This window comes from Polypterus senegalus, chromosome 13 (assembly GCF_016835505.1).
Source record: "Polypterus senegalus isolate Bchr_013 chromosome 13, ASM1683550v1, whole genome shotgun sequence".
Taxonomy (NCBI): Eukaryota; Metazoa; Chordata; class Cladistia; order Polypteriformes; family Polypteridae; genus Polypterus; species Polypterus senegalus.
The window spans coordinates 99206231-99227348 of NC_053166.1; the positions used below are offsets into that span (position 1 = coordinate 99206231).

The 21118-nt window shown below is 37.1% G+C and overlaps 1 protein-coding gene across 1 annotated transcript in view; it reads right to left on the minus strand.

Annotated features, from left to right (window-relative positions):
• Positions 1-10832: 10832 nt before the first annotated feature.
• Positions 10833-21118, minus strand: part of akt1s1 (AKT1 substrate 1 (proline-rich)) — an 86023-nt gene continuing 75737 nt past the window's right edge. The window contains exon 6 of the mRNA XM_039774737.1: positions 10833-11792. Coding sequence (XP_039630671.1) covers positions 11655-11792 — 138 coding nt within the window. The 3' untranslated portion in view covers positions 10833-11654. The remainder of the gene's footprint in view (positions 11793-21118) is intronic.

Below are 21118 nucleotides of genomic sequence, written 5' to 3' on the forward strand. Positions count from 1 at the left end.
GGATTGATTACTTCTTTATAGATAATAACTTCTTGCCTAAGATTAAATCTTGTAAATACGATGCTATTGTTATTTCAGACCATGCTCCGATGATCTTGGAGCTGAAATTACTAAGCCCCATACACTCACCCGCAGATGGCGCCTCAATCCGCTTCTATTAGCTGACGAGAATTGTACTGAATTTATATCCAAACAAATTGAATTCTTTCTAGAGACAAATACATCCCCTGAGATCTCTGCAGGAATACTCTGGGAAACTCTTAAGGCCTTCTTAAGAGGACAGATTATCTCATATCTTTCCCACAGAAATAAATCCGAGCGAAGAAAGTAGCAGAGATAAAAAGCGAAATTACTAAAATAGATGAAGAACATGCCAGACTACCAAGCGAGACTCTACATAAGAGGAGGCAGGCTCTACATTCAGAATTAAACCTCTTGACAACTAAAGAAACCGAACAACTAATTTACAAATCCAGACATCATTATTATGAACATGGAGAAAGCTAATAAGCTTTTAGCGCAACAAATTCACAAGCAAGATATGCAACGCAATCTCGTAATTACTAACACGAATGGAGATAAAATCATCGAACACAAAAATATAATGTACACTTTTAGAGACTACTATAAATCCCTATATACTACTGAGTTTAAAGAAGACAATATACAATCTAATGCATTTCTGGATAAATTACAGATACCACAAATTGACGCTTTTAGTGTGGAGGAACTCGATAAACCTCTGTCATTATCAGAATTACTGGATGCTATAAAGTCACTCCAAGGTGGAAAAGCTGCAGGCCCTGACGGCTACCCTGCAGAGTTTACAAGAAATTCTCCGCTCAGCTAGCTCCCCTCCTATTAGCAACATTTACAGAAGCCAGAGATAACCAATCTCTTCCACAAACCTTTCGCCAAGCACTAATCACTGTCTTTCCAAAACAAAATAAGGACTTATTACAATGTGCATCATACAGACCAATTTCACTTCTGAATAACGACGTTAAAATACTCTCTAAAATCATAGCTAGAAGGATGGAGAAAGTGCTCCCCTCAGTAATATCACAAGACCAAACTGGATTTATTAGGGGCCGACACTTATCTTCAAATCTTGACGCCTGTTTAATGTAATATACTCACCAACTAAATCAAACACCCCAGAAATATTATTATCATTGGATGCAGAAAAAGCATTCGACATGATTGAATGGAAATACCTTTTTACTATTTTGGAGAAGTTTGGGTTTGGCCCAACATTTGTGCATGGATTAAATTACTGTATACTAACCCAGAAGCTTCAGTTTGCATCAATAACATTTGCTCAGACTACTTTAAACTAGAGCGTGGCACAAGACAAGGATGCCCTTTGTCACCACTGCTGTTTGCAATTGCCATTGAACCACTGGCAATACATTGTCGAAATACTGATCAGATAAAGGGGATTAGCAGAGAAGGACTGGAACAGAAAATCTCATTATATGCAGATGACATGGTACTGTATATATCGGACCCAGAAAATTCTGTGCCTGCAGTCTTAGCAGCACTCACAGAATTTCAAAAGCTCTCTGGTCTCAGAATTAATCTGAATAAAAGTGTACTCTTTCCGGTGAATTCGCAAGCATATAATATTAGATTAGACACCCTTCCTTTTATCATTGCAGAACAGTTTAAATACCTCGGGTAAACATCACAAGTAAACATAAAGCTCTTTATCAACAAAATTTATGTCTGCATGGAAAAAATTAAACAAGACTTGCATAGATGGTCAACCCTTCATCTCACACTAGCTGGAAGAATTAACACTGTTAAGATGAATATTCTTCCTAAGCTCCTTTTTATTTCAAAACATACCAATATACATTAATAAATCGTTCTTTAAGCAATTAGATTCAACAATAACCTCATTTATTTGGAATTCTAAACATCCACGCATCAAAAGAGCGACCCTACAAAGACAAAAGGCAGAAGGTGGCATGGCTCTACCTAACTTCCAGTTTTATTACTGGGCAAATATACAGTCGATAAGAACCTGGACACAAATAGAAGAACATACACAGGCATGGACCGCAATAGAAGTAAAATCCTGCAGTACTTCTTTGTATTCCTTGCTTGTGCTCCAATAAACACACGTTATCGGCAATACACTAATAACCCAATTGTGCTCCACTCACTTAGAATCTGGAACCAATGTAGAAAGCATTTTAAGACGGAGAAGCTTCTTTCTGTGGCACCCTGCAAAAGAACCACCTCTTTCAACCCTCACAAACATATGCAGTTTTAATATCTGGAAAAATTTGGAATTAACTTGCTTAGAGATCTTTATATAGACAACGTCTTTGCATCCTATGAACAATTACATTCCAAATTTAACATTCCAGCTACAAATTTCTTTCACTATCTTCAAATCAGGAACTTTGTTAAACAGAACCTTCCAGATTTTCCTCATCTTGCACCCTCATCCACGCTGGAAAAATTATTGCTCAATTTCAAGGAGTTAGACTCCATCTCTACAATATATAAAATCCTTTTACAATCCCTTCCTTTCAAAGATCCAAGAGGACACTGGGAAAATGACCTCTCAATTAATATATCAGAAAAGGAGTGGAAAGTAGCAATGCAGAGAATTCACTCAAGCTCCATATGCAAAGCATACAATTATACAACTCAAAATTATATATCGAGCACATCTGTCTCGACTAAAACTCTCAAAATGTTTCCAGGGCATGATCCAACCTGCGAGCGTTGCAACCAAGCCCCAGCCTCACTAGGTCACATGTTCTGGGCCTGCACCAAATTAACATTATTCTGGACAAAAATTTTTAATTACCTCTCAGACAGTCTTGGACTCACAATCCCTCCTAACCCATTAACAGCTGTGTTTGGGGTTCTTCCAGAGGGTCTTAAAGTGGAGAAAGACAAACAAATTGTGATTGCATTCACTACACTGTTGGCACGCAGACTTATTCTGATAAACTGGAAGAACCCAAACTCTCCTCTTTAAGTCAGTGGGAAACTGATGTGTTATATTATTTAAAATTGGAAAAAATCAAATACTCAGTTAGAGGATCTGTGCAGACTTTTTCAAAACATGGCAGGATCTAATCAGTAATATTTTGAAATGATTTATAAAGCACAGAGAATTTGTTGATTTAGGTATTTTTAAAGCCTTAAATTTTACACCTTTGGCTTGCTCTCTCTCTCAAGGGTGGGGATCGATCTGTTCTTAGCATAATTCTTTTTTTTGTAAAACTTGATTGCTATGTATTGATTGTAATAAAATTAATAAATAAATAAATAAAAAAAAAAAAAAAAAAATGTAATGTTACTTAAATGCCTTTTTCCAATTAATGAATATAGCAAACATTATATCTTTTTCATGATATGTGATGCTGAGAAACTCACACATGCACTAATTACAAGTAGATCTGATCACAGTAATAAATACACTTTACACTGATTTTACAAGCTGTAGAATGGTCAGTAGGGGGAGAAGGAGGCTTGCTGTTAGGTCTGCAGGATTCTAACTGTGTCTGGCTTGTCTGACTCTACAATCTACTGCTGGAAGGATGCTCTTTTTCATTTATGTTGTCTCTACTTTGCTGTTGGAGTATTTAACCAAATTTGCACCCTGATAATTCTGTATTTAGTCAGTGGTATAATCTAGTCTTGCATTTTGCCTTGTAGTTTGTACTTTTGTATTGTATTCCTGAGGTGGCAATGATAGATTGGTCATCTGGCTCTATGAAGAAGATTACTTGCTTTCTGTTTTGTGCATTATTTTTTGACACCCATTGCATGTCCATTCTACCAAGAAGGGGGTCTCTCGCTGAATTGCTTTCCCCAAGATTTCTTCCATTTTTTTCCCTAGAAGATTTGTTGTTTTTTGGGTATTTTTTTATTCTATTCTTTTCTTAGGGAGTCAAGGCTGGGAGGCTGTTAAACAGGGCCTGTTAAAGCCCACTGAGGCATTCCCTGTGTGATTTTTGACCATACAAGTTTTTGCTTACCAAAACAGCTGTTAATTCCTGCTAGTGAAAAAACACAGCAACAAGAATTTTAACTAACATTAAAAAGCAGATTCACAGAGACTCTGTTTTGGCTACTTCATTGGTTACCTGTTCTTTTTAAAATTGACTTCAAAGTTCAAGCTTTAAACCTATTAACACCAGAGTTTCTTGCAGAATATTGATTAAAATACTGCATACCAATCCTAGGCAAAGCTCTCAATTCCTTAGGTATTAATTTGTTAAACGTTGTCAAATTTTAAAACAGGAGGGACTGGACAAGCAGCTTTTAATCACTACACATCAAAACAGTTTTATAAAAAACATGAAATTGTATTTCAGTGTTTGACTAAAGACCAGTTTAACATATTTGCTTAGACTGGATTTTTCAAATTTTTAACTTTAATTTTATTTCTTTTCCTACTCCCTTGTTATTTATTCTTTTTCAAATGTTAGTTTTAATTAATTATTATTCATTGATAGGTTTAAAATAACTATTTGTAAATGAAAGGGATTGCCCATTTTCAACATATATTCTGTGGTTTAATGCACTTTTAAATATTTCAAATTAAATAATTTTTCAATTTCTCTTTCCATCAGTGAAGCAGAAATGTGCAATAATAAATCAGAACCACAAAAACAAGTTTGATCAAAAATACTTTCTTCATACTTTGTACGAATTACTCAAAAGCTTGAAAAGGATTATATCTATTACTCGGTGGTGCTGTCATAATTATTTCACACAATATGGTATCTCTCTTCAAACCAAGGTAGCTCAGAACCATAGAATTATTCACTATAATTTGCAACTAATTTATCATATCTATTTTGAGCAATGGCTTAAATAATTTGGGTTCTTAAAATAAGTTACTTTACTATTTTTTCCAAAGAAGAAAAATTTCCATACCAAGGTCCCCGCTGGGCTGCTCACGCAGCATTCAAATATTAAGCAACACTGTACATAATTCATATCCAAGATTTTCTGGGGTCAAAAGAATCCCCAGAGGTCTCTGCAGGAATACTCTGGGAAACTTTGAAGACATTTTAAGAGTACAAAAAAGTTAATATCTTTCTCACAAAAAAAAAACTGGAAACCAAGAAGGTGTCTGAGTTAATCAGCAAATTTACCAGAATAGATCTATAATACACCAGGTCTCCGAATGGGGCATGAGGATTTGCAATCAGAATTTAACCTCCTGACTACTAAAGAGACAGAATAGCTCATCTTTAACATTAGAATTACCAAAGCCTACAAAAAAAAAACAACTCATAAACCCATCCCACCTTAAATCCCTTCGCACCTCTCCATCAGCGTCTTTTGTCTTGTAAATGTGTCGATAAGCATCAAGCAGCCTGCTATCACATCCACCCACCACCGCACAGTTTTCTCAGCTCAAGTCTATTCACCTGTGTGTCAGTTGCTTAGAATTGTATAAAATGTTATTTACATACTTCTCACACCATAAAGTCACAAGTAGACTACAGAGCTTCCTGTGTTTGATTGGCACGGACATGCTCAAAAAATACATGTCTAATGCCACGAAAAGTGCACGCACACATCGTAAGCAATGGTACAAAAATGCAGTCAGACTTCTTTTTTGGGCATATACAGTGCATCCGGAAAGTATTCACAGCGCATCACTTTTTCCACATTTTATGTTACAGCCTTATTCCAAAATAGATTAAATTAATTTATTTCCTCAGAATTCCACACACAACACCCCATAATGAGAATGTGAAAGTTTACTTGAGATTTTTACAAATTTATTAAAAATAAAAAAAACTGAGAAATCACATGTACATAAGTATTCACAGCCTTTGCTCAATACTTTGTCGATGCACCTTTGGCAGCAATTACAGCCTCAAGTCTTTTTGAATATGATGCCACAAGCTTGGCACACCTATCCTTGGCCAGTTTCGCCCATTCCTCTTTGCAGCACCTCTCAAGCTCCATCAGGTTGGATGGGAAGCGTTGGTGCACAGCCATTTTAAGATCTCTCCAGAGATGTTCAATCGGATTCAAGTCTGGGCCACTCAAGGACATTCACAGAGTTGTCCTGAAGCCACTCCTTTGATATCTTGGCTGTGTGCTTAGGGTCGTTGTCCTGCTGAAAGATGAACCGTTGCCCCAGTCTGAGGTCAAGAGCGCTCTGGAGCAGGTTTTCATCCAGGATGTCTGTGTACATTGCTGCAGTCATCTTTCCCTTTATCCTGACTAGTCTCCCAGTTCCTGCTGCTGAAAACATTCCCACAGCATGATGCTGCCACCACCTTCACTGTAGGGATGGTATTGGCCTGCTGATGAGCGGTGCCTGGTTTCCTCCAAACGTGACGCCTGGCATTCACACCAAAGAGTTCAATTTGTCTCATCAGACAAGATAATTTTGTTTCTCATGGTCTGAGAGTCCTTCAGGTGCCTTTTGGCAAACTCCAGGCGGGCTGCCATGTGCCTTTTACTAAGGAGTGGCTTCCGTCTGGCCACTCTACCATACAGGCCTGATTGGTGGATTGCTGCAGAGATGGTTGTTCTTCTGGAAGGTTCTCCTCTCTCCACAGAGGACTTCTGGAGCACTGACAGAGTGACCATCGGGTTCTTTGTCACCTCCCTAAGGCCCTTCTCCCCGATCGCTCAGTTTAGATGGCCGGCCAGCTCTAGGAAGAGTCCTGGTGGTTTCGAACTTCTTCCACTTACGGATGATGGAGGCCACTGTGCTCATTGGGACCTTCAAAGCAGCAGAAATGTTTCTGTAACCTTCCCCAGATTTGTGCCTCGAGACAATCCTGTCTCAGAGGTCTACAAACAATTCCTTTGACTTCATGCTTGGTTTGTGCTCTGACATGAACTGTCAACTGTGAGACCTTATATAGACAGGTGTGTGCCTTTTCAAATCATGTCCAATTAACTGAATTTAACACAGGTGGCCTCCAATTAAGCTACAGAAACATCTCAAGGATGATCAGGGGAAACAGGATTCACCTGATCTCAATTTGGAGCTTCACTTATGTACATGTGCTTTCTCAGTTTTTTTTATTTTTAATAAATTTGCAAAAATCTCAAGTAAACTTTTTTCACGTTGTCATTATGGGGTGTTGTGTGTAGAATTCTGAGGAAAAAATGAATTTAATCCATTTTGGAATAAAGCTGTAACATAAGAAAATGTGGAAAAAGTGATGCGCTGTGAATACTTTCCGAATGTACTGTACACCGTCTAGATCTAAACACTAAAGTGGAGAGTCGCTCGCATACTGAAGAGTCTATAGCTACAGGTGGAAGCTGCTGTTGCTGTACTTTGTATATAATAGCCAGATCGAATGTTACTTACCTTGATTTATTTACTTATCTACCTACAGAGTACATATACAAAGTACAGCGATGGCAAAAGTGTGACGGCATTCTTTCTCCAATGTAGAACCCTCGTCATCGTCTCAGTTCATCTCTGTTATAGGACGACTTTATGTGAAAGCAGCAGTATCAGATTGGGGGAAGCGTGAACGTGACTGAGAATAAAACTGAATTTAAAAAAAAAGCAAAAAAGCTAAGCTTTACAAGTACCATAAATTAACAACAGCTGTTACAGACTCAAGATCAAATGTATGTTTTTATTCTAAATTAGTAAGAATAAGAGCAGCTCATTTGTCAAAACGGAGTTGTCTGGGGTCGAACCTGTGAAGTTTTGATTACCAACAGTTGTTACTGTTGCGCCACCAAAGCAGTCGTATCCAAAGCGTGTCAATGTCGCACCCTAATGCGGGTTCTTTTTCTGCAGTTATATTCTTGAATAGAAACGCAATTGTTCTGTTATATTTGTACCTTTTCTGAAAGTGTTTACTTGATATTTGGACTTCAGGCTTCACACATTACATACTTCATGTCTACATTTTGTCAATTATTACTAAAACAAGACAAATGTTTCTGTTTAAACAATGTTTACATAGACTGCTGTAGACACAGAACACACATTAAATGCATGTGTTCCAAATAACGATTTAGTATTTAGAAAATGTGTCATTTTGCTTGACTTCTCATTGTATACAACTGACAAGCACGTAAACGGACCTGAGCTGAGAAAACTGTGTGGCAGTGGGGGGTTGTGATAGCAGGCTGCTTATTGACACATTTATAAGACAAAAGACGCTGATGGAGAGGTGCGAAGGGATTTAAGGTGGGACGGATTTACTAGTTTTTCGTAGGCTTTGGCAATTCCACTGTTAAACAGCAACATCATTATTATGAACACAGAAAGAAGGCCAATAAGATTTTAGGTTAACAAATCCACAAGCAATTTAGTCCGCAATACAATAACACAAATTTCCAACACAGACGGAGATAAAAATCAAAGACAATATAAATATAATCTGCACATTTAGAGGATTATAATTCCTAATATTCTACTCAGTCTAAAGAAGGTAAGACACAGTCTAATCAGTTTTTGACTCATTAGATACCGCAGCCTGATAACTCAGTGCTGTGGAACTGGATAAATCCCCGACAGTCTCAGAATTACTACACACTGTAAACTCAGTTCAAAGTAGGAAAGGAGCCAGCCTTGATGGCTACTGAGTGGAATTTTATAAAATAAAAAAATACATTAGCGCCACGATTAATAGCAACAAATACAGAAGCTAAATACAAAATTCTACCTCAAAGCTTTTGCCAAGCATTAATTTCTGTCTTTGCTAAAAAAAAAAAAATAAGACTTGCTACAATGTGCATCATATAGACCAATCTTACTCCTGAATAGGATACTCTCCAAAGTTCTACTTGGATTGAGAAACTGTTTTATTCTGTGATATCACAAGACCAAACTGGATTTATTAAAGGCAGACACATAGCTTTTAATCTTTGACATTAGTTTAATATAATAGATAGATAGATTTAATATACTCACCCATTAAATCTAACACCCCAAAGATCTTGCTATCTTTGGATACAGAAAAAGCATTTGACAACATTGAATAGAACTACCTATTCACCACACTGCACAAATTAGGATTAGGATGAGATGAATATCCTTCCCAAGATTCTCTCTCTATTTCAATCCATCCCCATACACATTAACAAATCTTTTTTTTTAGTATATTAGATTCAATCATAATCTCATTTATTTGGAATTCTAAACATCCACGCATCCAGAGGGTGAGTCTAGCAGAAACCTAAAGCAGAAAGGTGCATGGGCCCTACCTAACTTTCAGTTTCATTACTGTGTGGCAAATATACAAGCTATAAACACCTTGATATCAATACAAATTGATGAAAATACACAAGTCTACAACAGAAATGAAATCTTGCAGTACTTCTTTATAATCCCTGTCGTCCTGTGACCCAGTTAATACAAATTATAGGCAATACACTAATAAGCCTTCATTCACGTGGAATATAGAACCAATGTAGGAAGCACTTCATGACAGAGAAGCTTTTATCTGTTGCACCTCTATGACAATTACTTTTTTCCACCCTCTCAAAATATACACAGTATTCAATGCTTGGAAAATGTTAGAGATTAAATATTTAGAGACTTGTATATTGGTGTTTTTTCATACTATAATCAATTAAGCTTCAAATGTAACACAATATTTCAAATACCTTCAAGCTAAAATCTTTGCTAAACTCACCTTCCACCCATTTCTATTCCAGAACAAACACTGATTAGTCTTGAAGACTCAGAAAGCATCGCCACAATTTATAAAAACATTTTAAAGTCCCTGCCTTTCAAAGATCCCAGGGCACAATTATTTCAGAAAAAAAAAAAAAGAGTAAGGCAACCATGCACAGCTACACTCTAGTTCCATATGCGCAAAACACTCAATTAGCAACTTCAAATCTTATAGCACATTTACCATGATTAAAACTATCCAAAATATTTCCAGGGCAAGATTCAACCTGTCAATGTTGCAATCTAGCTCCAGACTCACTGGGCCACATGTTCTGGGTGTGCACCAAATTAACAATTTTGGACAAAAATCTTTGAATGCCTATGAGATAGCCTTGGTGTCACAATCACTCCTAATCTATCAACAGCTGTGTTTGGTGTACTCCCAGATGGGCTTAAAGTGGAGAAGGACAAACAAAACATAATGGCCTTTACCTCACTACTAGCACGTAGACTAATCATGCTCAAATGGAAGAATCCCAGTATTCCACCTTTAAGTCAATGGGTAACTCCTACAATGGAAAAAAATTCTCACTCAGAGGATCAGTTCAAAACATTTTTAAAATATGGCAGGATATAATCAATAACATTTTAGAATAATCTTTATCGGGGAAAAGGATACTCTTACTTTCTTGCTTCTTCAAATATTTGGTTTTGTTGGCTGGCTCTCCTCTCTTTTGAGAGAATGTTGAATTTTGATTTTGTTAAATTTGTTTGATTGTATGGATTATTTGCTTGTAATTAAAATTAATTTAAAAAATCAAACAAAAAATCAATCAGCAATTCTATGACATATTCAAAATGAAATTCTGCAATTGTGTAAGTAATTATTTGCTGTTTAACGGTCTTTACTCTGGTGGCAGTGAAGTGTAAAACCCACCACAAACCAAACTTTATCCTCCATTTTTAACTTCATAGACTTTAAAACCTGATTATTTATATAACAAATTACATATTGCTTTGCATTAGACATTCCTTTAAAAAGTGTATTATACACTTCAGAGCCAGCAAAGTTAATAACAATGAATACTTGACAGGAGCAGGAATATGGTAAAATGATTACACTAACTATGCCCTTTCCTAATTAGCAAATTGTAGAAGTCATACTTCAAAGTAAAAACTAATTACACATTTAACAGGTCACCCATAGGAGTACACAATAAAGGTACCAAATGAAGAAATAAAAATTGTAACAAACTTTAATTCTTATTCAAGTTAAACAGATTGTTTTTCCTAAATACTAGATTGTGTGCTTAATTCGACTGAACTATAACAAACTGTATGATACAGCATATTGGCATAATTTAATTGAAAACGATTTTCCTTTCCAGTACAGACGAGCAACTTTCCAGTCCGTCAGATACGTGTCTTGGTTGAAGAATAGGAACAGGCCCATTCTTCTGATTGAATGAAATAAACAAAAGCATGATAAAAATATTTAAAAAAACAATTGTTTTATCTTGAGCCTGTGGCCAAGCAATTGTTCATTCACAGGACAAACAAAACAAAATAACAGAACTGGATATGTTTCCATTTTAAGCTCAATTAAAACCACAGTTTCAAAAATAAACTTTAAACATGTTTGAGTTAAATCATGATTATAGCAGGCTACGCTTACTTGCTATACTAAAGTGAAGGACAGATAAAACTCAAGCTGCATCTATTTTAATCAAACATGGATGAAGGCCCAGTCATAACTTGAAAGCCTTACATTATAAATTGGTATTTGGAGATTGTTTAAAAACTTCAGAAGTTCAGCTTTTCAGTTATAGCATTATTATGGTCTACTGTGATTCATACAAATGTGATTAGTCAGTATGTGTTTCTCTATTACCTGTAAACTTGTCATTCAGTTTCACTATGCAAAACTTTTATTTATTTGAGTTGAAGGATTAGTGTTGTTTCTTAGTCAGTTTGGTGGCTAGTGTTTGACAGTAAACTAACAAGTAAATGTCCATCCATTTTAATATTAAATGTCTGCTTGCAGTGATCATTCTCCTCAGTATTTAGGCTTCTGGAAGTCTCCTGTGTTCAGCCGTGGCCTTGGCAGGTCACCAAACATCTCTGTCCCATCTGTGACACTCATTGCTAAAGCTCTCATACTTGCAGCAATCTTTTCCAAGTCAGGACAAACCACCTGAACAGGTGAAGGGTGGGAGGACAGGAGAGAGAGAGAAAAAAAAACATGAATTAAAAGTTTAAATATTTTCATTTAATATATTTTTTCCATATAATTTCTCCTAAAAATATCTAAATAAATACATGGTTGCCTTTCTCAGAGGATGCATTTAAGCAGGTCTAAATAAATGAAACACTACTGAGAGGCCTTTAGCATTTGCATAAAGCAACGGTCATGTAACAACAGCCAGGAAAAGGCACATTAGGTAAATTAGAAGTTGGTTTCAAACACAGTATTGGTCAGGTTAGGTCGGAGAGCATGCACGGTATAGCATATTGCCACATCCACCACATGACGAAACAGCTCGGGATCCTGGTTGGCAACCACCAAAGCAGACATATGGTCCATTCTGACCCTTCGGAAATTACCATCTATCTGCTGCAGCCAAGTGTTGTGTGGCCATCACCTTTGCCTGGACCAGCCGCTCGAGTACTGAACAATAAGGATTCTGCAAGCTGGATCACCCTCGGGGGAATCATACCACATGGCCATAGTGCTGTAACGGATGCTCCCTCACAATGCAGGTAAACTGTCTTATTCAAGATTCATGACCAACCACTCATTCAACACAAAGTCAACACAGCAGTACCCAAAGATTCTCCGAAGAGACACAGTACCGAAGGAGTCCAGTCTTCGTCTCAGGTCACTGGATAGTGCCCATGTTTCGCAACCATAAAGCTTGGTAAAATATCAGCAAACAAAGAAAAAATCTTAACAGACATACAGTATACTTCAGTGTTTAAGTGTTTATAGGAGCAACTGATCAAGAAATTAATAAAAAACAAAAAAAAAAATCAAATAAGTGCTTCAGTACATTATTGGAGACACTACACTAAACCTGTAAAGAATTACTTTTTTCTCCCCAAATTTCAGTGATAATGCAACAAAAGTCAGCTACCTCTTTTTATCATCTTATTTAAGATCGTAAGATACATTTATTTTAGTTTGGTAATATTCATGTGTCAAAATTGGCATTTATTATAGTTTAATTTGTGGGTTGGCTTATACTTCTAACTAATCTGTTTTGCTCAAGAAGCTTTAACACTATAATTACTGAAGCCAATGAAAAAAGTAGTACAGTAATCCCTCCTCGATCGTGGGGGTTGCATTCCAGAACCCCCCGCGATAGATGAAAATCCGCAAAGTAGAAACCATATGTTTGTATGGTTATTTTTATATATTTTAAGCCCTTATAAACTCTCCCACACTGTTAACATTATTAGAGCTCTCTAGACATGAAATAACACCCTTTAGTCAAAATTTTAAACTGTGCTCCATCACAAGACAGAGATGACAGTTCTTTCTCACAATTAAAAGAATGCAAACATATCTTCTCTTAAAAGGAGCGCCGTCAGGAGCAGAGAATGTCAGAGAGAGAGGACGAGATAAAAGCAAACAATCAAAACATTAATACGTGCTTTTAAGTATGCCGAAGCACCGCGATAAAGCGGCATTTTGTAGAGGAGCGCCCATATCCTCTAGGCAAACAGCCTCTTTGCAAACATCCCCTCTGCTCAAACCCCCTCCGTCAGGCGCAGAGAATGTCAGAGAGGGCGAGAGAGAGAGAGAGAAAACAATCAAGCACCGCGCGGGAAGCATATCTTATATCATTGAAGAGTTTTAGTTAATATGTAATACATGCTCTGATTGGGTAGCTTCTAAGCCATCCACCAATAGCGTCCCTTGTATGAAATCAACTGGGCAAACAAACTGAGGAAGCATGTACCATAAATTAAAAGACACAGTGACCGCAGAAATCCATGAACCAGCGAAAAATCTGTGATATATATTTAGATATGCTTACATTTAAAATCCGCGATAGAGTAAAGCCGAAAGTCAAGCCACGATATAGCGAGGGATTACTGTAATGCCAGGCCACCTTAAATTCCCTCACACCTCCCTTATCAGCGTCTTTGTTTTGCAAATGTGTCAAATCAGCACAAGCAGCCTGCTAGCCCATCCCTCACCAATGCAGCTTAAGTTTTCCTAGCTTAAGTCCCGTTTATCTAGGTGCGAGGTGCCTGAAGTATAGGGTAAATAATATATCATTATTTTGAACAAAGGCATTTTATGTGTGTTCCGTGTCTACAACGATGTGGGTAAATGTAGGATGACAGGACATGCGAGGCAAGAAATGTTGAACACATAGCTAAAACAAACTTTTTTTATGTTATAGTATTAATGACAAAATATTGGAATTAAGTGGATAATGTTTGAAGACTTCAGTCCAAAAATCAAACAAACACTTTCACAAAATGTACATGTATAACAAAGAAAGTGTGCTTTTATTTAAGACTATAACCGATGAAAAAAAATTTGATTGGCGTACAATGCTGACATGACCGCTTGGCTGGTGCAGAGGTAAGAGCTGCTGCCTCATAATCAAAAAGGTTGCGGGTTTGATTCCAGGTCCTTCCTGCATTTACCGTTTTGAGTAATGAGCTACTGTTATTGTTACTATTATAGACTCAAATCAAATGTATGTTTTTATTCTAACAGCCGGTATAAATATATGGTACTTGTAAAGGTTAGCTTTTTTAATTCAGTTTTATTCTCTCAGTCTCATTCACACTCCCCGATCTTACACTGTTAGTTTTCAAACAAACACATGGTATAACAGAGGTGAACTAAGATAAGGATGAGGGTTCTACATCGGAGAAAAAGAACAGAAGCCCTCCCTGCAAGAAATGCCCAGTCACACATAGCATTCCAGCAGCACCAGGCATAAAGGTAAAAGATGGCACAGTTAATCGATATATTGTTTACCCAATACAATTCAAGGCACCTCACAACCAAACAAACATACTTGAGCTTGGAGAACTTCAGCTGCGTCAGTGAGGGACAGGATAGCAGGCTGCTTGTGCTGACTGACACATTAGCAAAACAAAGACGCTGCTGAAAAGGTGCAAAGGAATTTAAGGTGGACTGGCATTACACCCTTGTTCATAGGCTTCAGGGATTCTAGTGTTAACACATTTATCTCTCTTCATTTCATTGATTACATGCTAATAATGTAACATCCTTCATGTTAAAATTGAATTGGTTTTAAAATCCCCAAAACCCACTATATACATTTCAGGTTAATCAAGTATATGAAAATTGGACAGTATAACATTAATAAAAGAGTGGACATACAACAGTAGACAGTGAGAGAGAGTGGTGTTACTGGTATTATATTTTAGTCAGTCCTATTTTCTACATGTACAGCTAAGAAATTTTTTTGTGTTTCTTTTAAAACTCTTAACAACAATCATAGGCCCATTTAATCCCATTCAGAGACTGCACGAACCTGAACTTACCATGGTCTTTGGAATTCCCTGTCTCCCTTCATAAATGGCTTTTAACATGTGATCTAAATTTAAGTTTTGGACTTGATTATGTCTGTGAAGTCAGCAAACAATGTATAAGAGTAGTGCTCATAAGAGTCTACTATGAAGTAAAGCACTAGTCTCAAAAAATTATGCTAGTTGTCTCATGTTTTCTAAAGACCACCTGATTATTCTACAACAGTACTAGAACAGAAGACTCTACTATTCAGCTATGGTGTGGAAGCACATACTGTTACATTTGGAGGAATACACACCAACACTTCAGCCTCATCCCAAGTGTGAATCACAATGGAGTAAAGATCAAAGTGTGTGGCTATTTTGCTGCCTCTCAGCTGGGACAACTTGCAATCACTAAGGTAATAGTGTATTACAGGTTGTATGAGGTAATAGTAAAGGATAATAATATATGGAATACAGTAAAGTTGTCCAATTGCAAATGACCTCAACACACAAGTAAATAAACACAACAGAGGCTTGAAACAGAAGGCAAACATATTTTATAATGGTCAAGACAAAGTTCTGACCTTAGGCCTAAAGAAAAATGGAGACATGATCTGCAACAAGGTAACAGAAAAGAACCAAAAATGTTGTGTAGCTCTGAACAACAACTACAGGAAAAAGATTCACACATTTCAGAATCCTTCACATTGAATATTTAAACTACACGCTTAATAAATGTATACAAAAATTAAAATTTTGAATATTGAGCTGAATGTACAATTGAGCTTGGAGACAATGTCCTATTAAAATATAAACATCTAAACAGAAACTAATAAAAAGATAAAGATTAAGCATAACATTTTTATAACTGAGAACTTGTCAGAATATTCTGAAAACACAAGGAAATACAGTGAAGGAGGGCCTTTTGAGTTAACAATTGATTTTTGGACTAATTCTGGACTAAACAATTCTCAAATAAGATGGTTGTAACAGTTGCAAAACTTTCCCAGCTGCTTGCTTCCTGGCTCTCTGTAAATCATAATCATTTAAACAACTGAGTACTGTCCTGTTGAAATTCATCAAGGCACCTAGACACAGCTGAAAAACCAAGGAACGGGTCTGTGTTGTTGTTGTAACAAAGACTTTTTCTGATGATGTGCAGCCTCCTGTGCCTTAAAAGCTGTTTGTTTCCCCAAACAAAAACTAGTGTTTGGACTTAAGCCAAGTGATTTTTTAACTCTAATATTCAAGTGTTGCATCCCTTGACACCTGCCTTGGAGTGTATGTGTATGTTTGTGTGCTTGGGCAAGCAATATACTGAGATACAAAATAACCTATTTTTGAACAGTAGTATACTATATATTACCTACAGTCCAATGTTGTTCAAATTCTGTATATATTCTGTTCATATATATATATATATATATATATATACACACACATACAGTGGGTACGGAAAGTATTCAGACCCCCTTCAATTTTTCACTCTTTGTTATATTGCACCCATTTGCTACAATCATTTAAATTAATTTTTTTCCTCATTATTGTACACACAGCACACAATATTGACAGACAAAAAAAAAGAATTTTTGAAATTGTTGCAGATTTATTAAAAAAGAAAAACTGAAATATCACATGGTCCTAAGTATTCAGACCCTTTGCTCAGTATTTAGTAGAAGCACCCTTTTGAGCTAATACAGCCATGAGACTTCTTGGGAAAGATGCAACAAGTTTTTCACACCTGGATTTGGGGATCCTCTGCCATTCCTCCTTGCAGATCCTCTCCAGTTCTGTCAGGTTGGATGGTAAACGTTGGTGTACAGCCATTTTTAGGTCTCTCCAGAGATGGTCAATTGGGTTTAAGTCAGGGTTCTGGCTGGGCCATTCAAGAACAGTCACAGAGTTGTTGTGAAGCCACTCCTTCGTTATTTTAGCTGTGTGCTTAGGGTCATTGTCTTGTTGGAAGATAAACCTTTGGCTCAGTCTGAGGTCCTTAGCACTCTGGAGAAGGTTTTTGTCCAGGATATCCCTGTACTTGGCCGCATTCATCTTTCCCTCGATTGCAACCAGTCGTCCTGTCCCTGCAGCTGAAAAACACCCCCACAGCATGATGCTGCCACAGCCATGCTTTACTGTGGGGACTGTATTGGACAAGTGATGAGCAGTGCCTGGTTGTCCCAACACATACCACTTAGAATTAACACTAGAATTACCAGAGCCAACAAAAAAAACTCGTAGGTCCGCCCCACCTTAAATTGCTTCTTAAAACCGTTCTCACCTCTCCGCCAGTGTCTTTTGTTAATCTAAATGTGCGGATAAAAGAAAAGCTGCAAGTAGCCGGCTATTCTATCCCCCCCACCAACTTAGAACGTGCACAAACTTCTCCCAGCTCATGCCTTGATTGATTATCTGGGAGTGAAGTGGAGTTTTAGAGTGGAAATAATAGATCATTATTTGGAATACATGCATTTCACGTGTGTTCCGTTTCTACAGTAATCCGTGTAAACACATTTTTAAAACAGAAATGTTTTTCATATTGTAGTAGTAAATGACAAAATGTAAGCATAAACTATATAACGTATGAAGCCTGAAGTTCAAATATCAAACACTTTCACAAAAGGTACAAATATAACAGAACAAGCATGCTTTTATTCAAAAATATAACTGCAGAAAAAAGCCACCTTAGCATGCCACATTGACAGACACTTAATACAGCCGTCACGGTAGCGTAATGGTATCAGCCGCTGACTAGTAATAAAAAGGTCATGAGTTCGATCCCACATGATTAAGTTTTGAGAAGTAAACTGCTCTTATTCTTACTACTGTATTTTACAATAAAAACATGCATTTGATTTCAGTGTGTAACAGCCGATGTAATTTATGATACTTGTAAAGGTTAGGTTTTTTTTTTATTCACTTTTCATTCTCCCAGTCATGTTCAGGATCCTTCCCTAACCCAACCCCCCCACATCTAAGAATGCTGTTTTCACATAAAGCATACTTGTGACTGCATTCTCGTACCAATGCTTGCGAACTGAAGTGCACTTTTCGTGGCATTACACGTCTATTTTTTTGTGCATGCCCGTGTCGCTCAAACACAGGAACGTATGTTGGTGTACAAGTATAACAAAACAATTGCACTTTTATTCTAGACTATAAGTGAAGAAAAAATAAAGCAAGTTACAGTAGGCGGTTGATACGACAGCTTGCATGGTGCACTGCTAAGAACTGCTGATTTCCGATCCGTGCTATATAAAATCATCACATTCAAATATTAACAATTCCCACACACACTTCCTACATTCACGACATGTGTACTTGTTGCAGTGTACACATCTCTCTGTGCTATGGTTCCTATTACACTGAATGAGCACCTGACATTGTACTTTCTTCCCTATATAAATAACATTCGAGTATAGCGCGTCTCCAAATAAATCACATTCGAGCTATAGTGCGTCTCCAAATAAATCAAATTTGAGTTATAGCGTGTCTTTATGTGAAAACAGCATTGTCAGATTTCTGGAATCGTGAACGCGACTGAGAGAATGGAACTGAATTTAAAAAAAAAGCTAACCTTTACAATTATCATGCATTTACACTGGCTCTTAACAGACTGACTGAAATCAAATGTATGTTTTTATTCTAAAATAGTTCAGCACATGCAATATTATTTGAAAACGAACAGCGTCAGATCTGAGAATTCCCTGTAATTTGCAGCTCTATTCATTATCTCAAAACACCACGCATATTCACGGTAATTTCCAGTTATGTCCACCACTCACACCCACGCCCACAACCATACAGAACCATACACCATCACACATCAGAGAATTTCCAGTTCCTGCATAAATTCACACCCGATCTGACGCTGTTCATTTTCAAATAATATTGCATTTGTGCGATGTTGTTTACACAAATATTGCCTCTTTCTTTCAGATGTGTAATAGAAACCACAGCATAGAGAGAAGTGTGTTAATTGCTTCTTACAGGAAAAGGCAATGGAAAAAGTGCACTTTTGTTATACTTTTACACCAACATATGTTCCTGTGTTTGAGTGACACGGGCAGATGGTGAGCGTCTGATGATTGCACATAGCGCCGAAGTTACTGCTCTTTACCATTCTCTCCTCTGCATGTCCTGGAGTACAAAAGAAACAGCATACAGCAACATGCGGGGACTGGCAGGAACACTCAATAAAACTGAATGAAAAGAAAATCAAGTGACAGTGAGATACGAAGAAGGCAGCTTCGACAGCGTTTGTGTGTCAGAACCCTTGGGGGTAGGGTGCGTTAGTATGCATCGTGGTACACTGCAGAGCTATAGTGCGTCTTTATGTGAAAACAGCCGTGTCATATTGGGTTGTATGGATCGATTCTGAACGCGACTAAGAGAATGAAAAGTGAATTAAAAAAAAAAAAAACAAACCAAAGCTAACCTTTATAAGGATCATAAATTACACCGGCTGTGTATACATATATATATTTATACATATATACATACATATATATATATATATTTATACATACATACATACATATATACATATATATATATTTATACATACATACATACAGTACATACATATATTTATACATACATACATACATTATATATATATATATACTAATAAAAGGCAAAGCCCTCACTTACTCACTCACTCACTCATCACTAATTCTCCAACTTCCCGTGTAGGTAGAAGGCTGAAATTTGGCAGGCTTATTCCTTACAGCTTACTTACAAAAGTTGGGCAGGTTTCATTTTGAAATTCTACGCATAAGGGTCATAACTGGAAGCTATTTTTCCCCATATAATGTAATGGAGTCTTGAGTTGGAGATGGCCGTGGGGGGCGGAGTTTCGTGTGACATCATCACGCCTCCCACGTAATCACGTGAACTGATTGTCAACGCAGTAGAAAACCAGGAAGACCTCCAAAAGCGCTTAAGAAAACATGCATTATATAATTGAGAAGGCAGCGAAAAACAATAAGAAGCGAGCGAGTGACATATACTACCATATTCATGAGTGTTACTGTCTCGGAAAGAAAGCAAGGTGTAAACCTAAACTTTAAATTAAGTTCATAGACAGGCTACCGCTGGCGTTTCACATGCCCACAGGTAATGCGGGATACAAGTTTAATGAGAGGACGCGGGATATAAACGAGAGTTTTGATCACTTTGTAACTAAGTTAAAATTGTAGGTGAAGGGGTGTGCTTACGCAAATTCCGAGAGACTGTGTTTTTTGGGGGATTGACAGTTTGAGGCGGGTGGGGGAGTCACGTCATCATCTCCCCTCCCATTCATCTAATTTCTAATCTAATGAGCTCAGCGGCTAATGCCGTCTTTCGAAGCAACTTCGTCAGACTGCCACCAAATACTCACAGAAAAATCCACAAGTTAATACACATGCTATCTCTCGAGTTTCTCCACACTGAATCCTCCAGGCACTACTTACAAAAGGTCACATTGACAATCGTGTTACGTTATTTTTAAAATCTTTCCTTTTCTTAGCACAAGCAGAGCTGAGAAGCTTCGATGCATGTGCTCCATAACGCGTTAAAAAATAAGGCATTTAATCACACTTTGCATTACAAGCAAAGGGGAGCTTTTGTCAATGCATGATTTCCTGGTACTGTACACCGATTACATTGATCAGCGCATCCAGATTCATTTTACCCTCGCACCACCTTAGTTTGAGAAGAAGTCTGAAAAAATATGAGGTTAACACAGAAAAACATCACCAATTCAAGCTTTATGAATAATCGATTCGCCATCAATAATTGTTTTGGTAAAGCCATCCTCCTTCCATTTTATAATTTTTCCGCCAATAGCCATGATTAAATGAACGGTAAATAAAGTAAGAGCAAAGCGAGGGTGACTTATTTAGGCAGGCATATATATGACAGCAACACTCATGACAATGTCAATCATTTTACGTTATTATTAAAATGTTTCCTTTTCTTTTTCATTACTTCTTTAACACACTACTTCTCCGCTGTATATATATGAATGACCTC